Source organism: Neltuma alba, unplaced genomic scaffold, assembly GCF_004799145.2.
Source record: "Neltuma alba isolate B1F8T4 unplaced genomic scaffold, ASM479914v2 tig00010142_pilon, whole genome shotgun sequence".
NCBI lineage: Eukaryota > Viridiplantae > Streptophyta > Magnoliopsida > Fabales > Fabaceae > Neltuma > Neltuma alba.
In genome coordinates, this window is record NW_021635089.1 from 157,040 (window position 1) to 165,510 (window position 8,471).

At 35.4% G+C, this 8,471-nt stretch overlaps 1 protein-coding gene across 1 annotated transcript; it reads right to left on the bottom strand.

Moving 5' to 3' along the window:
* Positions 1–4,896: 4,896 nt before the first annotated feature.
* On the bottom strand, positions 4,897–8,075 carry LOC114754444 (pentatricopeptide repeat-containing protein At4g16470-like). Its single transcript, XM_028943203.1, is given in 3 exon segments — positions 4,897–6,185; positions 6,187–7,360; positions 7,728–8,075. Coding segments are annotated over 3 exon segments (1,587 nt in total). The 5' UTR covers positions 8,021–8,075; the 3' UTR covers positions 4,897–6,065.
* Positions 8,076–8,471: the final 396 nt, after the last annotated feature.

Genomic DNA, 8,471 nt, shown 5'->3' on the forward strand with positions numbered 1-8,471 from the left:
TAAATCAAATTAATAGAATTAGGTATCAAAAACCAAATCATGACGTTTGCAATGGCAACAACCCTCGTTGACAATCAAAATGCATATGTTAACAGTTCTCGTAAAATGTATTAACCAAGGAGGGTATTAGGAGGAGAAACCAAGTTTTTTTTGTTTTTGTTTTTGTTTCTTTTACATCTTCACTAAATTGCCATTCCTTCGGAACTTTTTAAGCAGAGTTGTGGCAGAGATCCCGAAACAGGACCTAATTTCTTACAGGAACAAATGGCTCAATGCTGAGGCCAGAGACTCCCTAATACACAAGGTTCCAAAAATGGGACCGGCTAATAAACTAGTTGAGATATTAGTTTAAGGTTCAATAGGTTAGATCAGGGTTAATTCAGAATCAAACGGGTAGTAATTAAAATGAATAAAAATATTCATATCTTAATTATAAAAATAATATGCTATGAAAATTTTTTTTATTTTCCCTTTTTCTTTCTTTTCTCACCTGACCCAATAATTTTTTTAATTATTTTTAGCTTTCCTCTCTCTTCGCCTTTATTTTCTACCCAGGAGAGCACTCCCATTCGGCCATTCCCATCAGTCTTTTCATTTTTTCTCTTTCCCGCTTTTAATACTGAATGCAACTGATCTCTTCTCTTTGAGCACACCTCATCCATTCCTCTGAAAAAAAAAAATGTTTGGATGAAATCAAATCATGGTTTGAAAAATAGTTTTCTGAAGAATAGCTTTTGAAAGAATAAATTTTTTAAAGAATAAATTTTGTGAAAAAATAATTCTAATAAAATGAGAGTGTTTGGATAGTTGTAATCAGAAACACCTTTTATATGTGCAAATTACTAAAAAGAGCATAAGTTAATATAATAATTACATAAAAGATAGATTTTATAATGTATTTTAATTTGAAGAAATAAAATTGTTAATAATATATTTTTTACCAACATAATTAATAATATACAAGATAATGTAATTAATAAATAATTAATATGTGTATATGTATTTATAAAATATAAGATTAAATATGTTTGGATAATATAATTTTTTTAGGTATAAATTACTAAAAAAGACATAAGTTAACATGATAATTACATAAAAAATATATTTTAATTTCTATTTTTATTTGAAGCTCTTCTACTGTCCTTAATGTAAGATTTAATTAATTAATTTGAGTAGATTAAGAATGTTAGTTAAATTAGTTAATATGATATTTTTTTAAAACACCCTAAATATCTTTTTTAATTTCTTTTTTTCTTCACTTACTTGATTATTGTTGAGAGAACGCCAATTAGGTCCTATATTAAGGACCGAAATAATAAATTTGTTAATATTTTTTTTGCCAACCTAATAAATAATGTATAAAAAATATATTAATTAATTGTTAATATGTGTATATATATTTATAAAATATAAGATTAAATATGTTTTTAGAAAAATGGAAAAAAATTTCAACAAAAAAAAGAATCAGGTAGGAGAATGAAGGAGAAATGTGAAGGTGTGAAGATGACAGCTCATTTCGTTGACAACGTCCATATTTGTAAAAGCAACAAAATTTCACTTATGACAAAACTATGGTTTTGATGAGCAAACTATGGTTTCAAAAAAATAAAGTGTTTAGATATTTTTGGGACTAAACTTTGGTTTGGGTTCCAAAAATATTTTTCCAAGGTTTGTTAAACACCTCCTAAGCCTTTTCATTTCTCTTTCTTCCTCACTTCTCTCTACGTCTCATCGGCTCATCCATCTCTCTCTCTCTCCCCCCTTCTCCTTGCCTTCCTGTCTTCAGTCTTCCATGAGCAGAGCACAGGCTTCTCTAGGGAGCAGCAAGGGAGAGAAAGAGACTAGGTAAACAATTAGCAACCCACCTAACCCAGCAGGCTGTCTGGTTTTTTTTTTATTTTAACTTGTTTATCTCGATTTATTACGGGTTGATTAAGAGCTGGTTTACCCACTGAACCAGACCGGACCAAGGTCCGGTTCTCTATTTTTCGACTTGAACTAGCTTGTCTGGTCAGATTTTTTGTACTCTGCTGATACATCGAAATAGAAATGACAATTTTTTTTTTGGTTTAGAATGAATCGTAATGTATTCTCAAGATTAAAAACAAAAATAAGAAACAAATAGAATCTAATTTAAGAGTTGACATTGGTCTTATATCTAAGACCTATTTTACATATTTATCAATTTTTTTAAAATTAATCCTATTAATATTATCTCAATAATAATTAAGTAGAAGAGAAAAGAAGGAAACTAAGAAAGATGATCAGGATGTTTTAAAAAGATATATATTAATTAATTTAACTAATATTTTTTATCTACTCATATTAGTTAATTAACAGCATTATTGAATAATGATTAACCGAACATAATATACATTGCATAAGAAATTCTCTTCCACAGCCAGGCATGGCTATTAGAAAACGTCATTTTTTTGGGGGTCTATCTCTCGAATTGACAATACTCAATACCCCCCAAGGGCATAATTTAGTAATTTACTACTCCTTTTAACCGGCAAGGATCAGGCCTCCATGATCAATTTTCGTCAGAACTGCTCAGAAAGGAGCCTAGGCAACCAATCCAAGACATTCAAAGAGATAATTATGTATGATGCAATTAAAAAAAAAGAGAGAAAAATATCAGAAAATAAGTGTAGAAAGAAAGCGGGTGTCATGCAAAATCTCATTCTTTTGGGTTACTTGTATAAAAGAAAATTATTCAATTTGGCAGATACCCTTCCATTACTTTTAGTTGCTTGCCTCAAGGCCTCGAGGTCCACCGGATTGAATTACTAAACCCCTCCTCAATCCCTCCTTTTCCGGCTTTTCAGCTATGACTTTAGATAGTGTCAAATTTTCCTTATGAAGCTCAAAAGAAAGAAAAATGCTCCTTCACGTTGCTTCAAAGCCAAAATAAAACAACATATTTAGGTTGGAAAAAGAATTCTGCTCGCATTTGGCAGATCATTCATCAAGATAATGACAGAGCGCCACTAAAACACCTTGTAGATAACAACTAGAAGGAAATTTGATATGCATGTGTTAAGATAAGAGGAACTATGGAAAAACCTTATGAGATTCCAGGACATATCTTGCTGCTCAAGCGACCGTGCCACTGATAACTATCAGCTCCATCTGTGTCTCCTGCATCTTCCTCAAAGTAAACAATGCACATTTGCCACAAAGTTCACATCAAGTGGTTGTTTTGCTTATAAAAATATTATCTTTCAGTGGACAGGTCAAGGTTGTTCCAGTTACAAGGTTTGGTGATCCACTATCACTTGCTTATTATCACTGACTTCCATTGCAAATTTAATCTATCCCATTAATCATGCAATGACCATGAATATCATCTGTTGGCCTATGATAGAAAGACACCAACATCTCTTATACATAATTACTGCAGAAAGACAACCTCACCCTTCCATTGTAGGGGTACAAAAAACTCGGTTTGACCCTATATTGGTTTAATCTGATGCCTGATCCAATTTTGCAATAGACTTCATTTTCTATACATATTTTTCTTAGAAGTTATAAAAAGACCTAAGAAAAAAATAAAAATTATCATAAGCACCTCAGAAATTTTATTTCACCCCTTACAAAAATTCATATGACTGCTTATAAGGGAAATGTTCTTAAAAGGCTAGCATGAAAAACATGGGCCAAGCCAACCTGACCATATGGCCAGCCCAATCAGCAATTTTTTGTCTAGCCTAACCTGGTCACTTCTACTCCACTGACATAGCAGTAATTTCCCTGTCTCTAATAATCCTCCAAGAGATTGGTATGGATGCTAGAGAACTCATTCTAAGATATATTCACAGTACTCTCAGTTTATTTCAGATGAGCAAGAATACAATATAAAGGAGTATAGGACACAATAGCGGACAAGTGTCCGTGATTGTAACAGCCTAAGTTATAACTATATAGTACTTTTAGTATTCCTTCTACTAATCTTTTCCGTGAAAACAGAAAATGGCAATTCATATATCAGGAAACCAGACACTGGACAGTTTCTTCCTTTTCCATGGCATTCAGTCGAGATCTGAAGTGATCAAATAATCGCGACAAGAGGATATTTGCAACCTGCTCTGTAGCTGGTATATACCCAATCTGAATCAGACCAGCTGCAACTTTTTCACGGACAAAATGTAGGTCAAGTTCAACGTGTTTGGTTTTACCACGGAGTAAAGGATTGACAGTGAGAGCAACAGTTCTGTGTTTGTCACACCACATGAGAGGAGGACAAACTGCAGAGACAAACATCTCCTTAAGCAGAGCAATAACCCACATAACTTCAGTAACAACATATTCAAAATTTCTATATTCAGCCTCAGTGGACCTAGACATGACCTGTTGCTTGCAAGAGATCCAAGTGATGGGGTTAGGTCCAAAAAACATGCAAAAACCTCCGACTGAATCATGATCTTCTCTGTTTGTACCCCAGTTAGCATCTCCAAAAGATTGAACTTGCAGCTGGGAAGCAGGCTTTAGAAGAAGGCCATAGTGAGCCGTTCCTGCAAGATAATGCAGCAGGCATCTTTTTTTTTTTTTTTTGGGAGTAAGACAAAATGATATTAAGAAAATGAGAGATTTACCAAGTACAGTAAGATAAAGAACAAGTAGAATTGCGAAAAAACTTAAGAGGACAATGACACTACTGATATAGAAGTATGAGAAAAATCATGTAGCAAAGATAAAATCTCCTGCCAAGTTATGGAAGATGTCTGAGTAGGAGCAATAGGAATATGGATGAAGAACTTCTGAACATAATGAACAGTAATTGGTGACTTAGATTCTGCATTAAGTAGGTTAGAGTTGTGAATCCAGCAAAGTGAGGCTCGCAAACACTTGGAAAGGAATGCTAGTGGCAGTGAAGAATGATTCTTCCATAGGAGTCCCTTAATGGAACTGCCACGGTAACAGATAACTCCCTGACAAACCTCCCATGTGGAAAGCGACGTTGATGAAGGTATTAGCCAAGGTGGTAGACGAAGAAGGCAAATTTGGGTGAGTGTAGCAGAGATATTGCAATTTACCTAAGATGTTGTGAGAGTGTCTTGGATCACGAAATAAATCTCCATCTGACGTCCTAACTTGCAAGTTAGCAACCATGGGAGTACAAGCAGCATTAACTGCAATCATTCTAGTGTCAACAAGCAACTCGTACATATTTTCACTGAGCAAGAACATTTCAGCACATGTCTGAATGAACTCAATGCCAAGAAAATAGGAAAGTTCACCCAGTACGTTCAAGGAAAACAGGCCATTCACGTAATCAGTCAACTGAATGACAGTGGTTCCATATGGGCCAGTGATCATCAAAAGGTCATCAACATATATTAGAAGATACAAAATTCCATGGGAATCACTGCAGACAAAAAGATATCTGTTAGCTTTAGAAGGCAAGGTTCCAGGAACCGGCTTGAACATGATTTCTGATTCAACGAAGACTCCAAAGAGAAACCAATATGCTTCAAAAACTTAAACTGACCACGCAATGGCTTCTGAAGATATAGCACAGCAACTAAAATCGCATAAATTACAGAGTAAAATGGGACACAACCAATTGAACACTGAGCTGTTAGCAGTCAGCTAGCAAGAAAGGAATATAGATCTCTATCTGGTGAGAATTTGTACATAAGAGAATACAGAGTGATTGATAATGGATCTCCAATAAATACCAAAAAGGCTACAACAAGGCTGGGGGCAATATACCCAAATTATACTAATTGATGTATGATTTCCTTTTTCACATGTCACATATTAGATACCTCCGACAACCAATCTCCAAAATAAACTTGCCATTTGCACCCACTGTAAAAGAACATTATTCCTATGTTATAAACAACAATATGAAGGCTCCTAAATGTTTCAGAATTCACTGTTTCACTTGGAATTTTCAATTTGCAACTAAAGGAACTTTATATGCAATTAATAGTTTTGTTTAAATTCCTAAAGCACCATACCTGAACTTTTATGGGCAATCCAAATTACAGATATCAAGATAAGAAAAGCTAGCAACAGCAAGCTCTTTATCTCCAAGATTCTTTGATAATGCATATGCACTAGGTTCCGCATATATCAGGCATATATTCTGCATCCACTGGGATGCACCTCATCTCTTTACTCAGTTTGTAAATCTCATCAGATTTATGGTGAGATGTATCACCCTTATAGAACAAGAAAAACCTCTCGCTGTACCTCTATCCTGCTATAACCAGGCTCCTTTACCATCCCTGATTTCCTCATCAGGGTCCAAACCTCCTCAACATTGTCCCACAGCCCAGAGTTGGCATATGCATTTGCCAAGACAACATGTTTTCCAGCATTTGCAGGTTCTAATTCAAAGAATTTCTTGGATGCAACCTTTAACAAGCCCCTGTCTCCATGAATCTTACAAGCCCCAATCAGAGCACCCCATACTGCTGCGTGTTCTTTAAAAGGTGAATTCAGGACAAACTCATAAGCCTCCTTTAACTTGCCAGCACGCCCTAAAAGGTCAACCATTGTTGCATAATGCTGGCTCCGTGGCGGAATTTCATACTCTCTTGTCATTGACAGAAAATATTTCCATCCCTCATCAATCAACCCACCATGGCTACAAGCAGACAAAACAGCAAGGAAAGTAACATAATTTGGTCTAAAACCTTCTGATATCATTTTATGAAAAGATTTTATAACTTCCACAACGCTTCCATGCTGACCATAACCAGATATTAGAGCAGTCCAAGTAATGGTATTTCTGCTTAAACATTTATCAAATAGTAGCTGCCCATCATGGATGCTACTGCATTTAAAATACATGTCAATAAGGGCACTGTTGACAACTACATTGTCCTTAATTTGACACTTGATCATCACACCATGGGCTTGCTTCCCAGGTTCCAGCGAAGCCAAGGTTGCACATGCTCTATAAACTGATGCAAAGGTATACTGATCTGGTCTTAAGCCAGACTGTCTCATCAAATAGAAAAAATCCAACCCCACTTCTTCAAGGCCCTTTTGGATGTACCCAGCAATGATTGCATTCCATGAAACTAAGCCCTTCTCTGCCAAATTATTAAACAGAGTACGTGCGGTTTCTAGGTATCCTGATTTGGCATATAATATTAACAATTTGGTCTTTAAGTATTCATTGGGAACATATCCAACTACAATCATTTGTGCATGGATTCTTCTGGCTTTCTTGTATTCTTTCCTCAATATGCTTTCCTGTAACAGAAGAGAATATGTCCTTGAGTGCACTGCTAATCCTGTACGACACAAAAGCCCAATAGCTTCTGCCAACCTGCCAGATATACATAGACCTTTTAAAACTTTATCCAAGTTGGGGCCGCCTTTGCGAGGCTTCACCTGAAAACTGGTAACATCCACCGAGTGATGATCATAAACATGGCCAAAGCAGTAGTTTTCCAACTCAAACAGTAAATCACAATACAGATTTTTTCTCTTCGGCCACAATTACAAGACAGATTTAGATATCACGCTTTTGAACCGTCAGTAATTTTGCAATTCTGAAAATTGGCATCTATTTTCGGCAAATACGTTGGAAAATCCATTTATTAAATAGTAACCATGAACTTCCAAGGAAAAAAAGAGCAATTTTGCTTGCTTATAATAAATCTCCTACTTGCGTGAATACAAGCATTACTCAAGATCAGCAAAGAGAATGCAAGCCAACACAATCACAAAAATAAAATATAAAGGCAGCCAACTCATGTGTTTACCTGATGTTATTATTCTCTAACTGAATTCTTTTAACTGAGAGCATTGGACCAACTATCGCGTGAATCTCACCCGCCGGAGAAGAAAACGCCTCCATTTGCATCCTTCGATTTTGAGATAAACAATTGAAGTTACTGAGGGAAAGAGATGTTGAAATTAGGTGAAGAGGATTAAGTATTCGAACTGGGTGACTGCAAAAGACAGAGTCAGAAGCCCATGAAATGGAAGGAGTGATTTCAATTTTGGGGAGATGAGAAAATAAGACTGCAAATTTCAACTTGCGCATGGACTTCATCCTAGAAATCGTTACATTTGGAGATGAAATTTGAAAAGGGTTTTTCTTCAAGGAACTTTTTCAAGGCCGGATAAGAAAAATTCGCAGATAAAGATATTGAAATATGCAAAATTACGATTTGGGCTTTTGAATTTGTATGATTTTTATCAGTGACCTAGCCCTAAATAGGAATTATGAAATATTAGTTAAAAGATGAAAATATTTTTTTGGCTTTTTAAATCCTTTGCCCACATGCTTTAACTTCATTTTTTTTCACTCTCCAACTCGTCTTCCTCTTCCTTTCTTAGGTAAACGATAAGGAAGGCGGTGGCAAGTGAGTGAAGGAAGGTGACTATAAGTGAATGAGCTACGGCAAGGATGGCAAGTGATTGTTTTCGTTTCGATTTTCCCTCCTCGACTCGTCTCCCTTGTTAGACTTAAGGTTTTGATGACTTTACTGTTAAATGTTTAT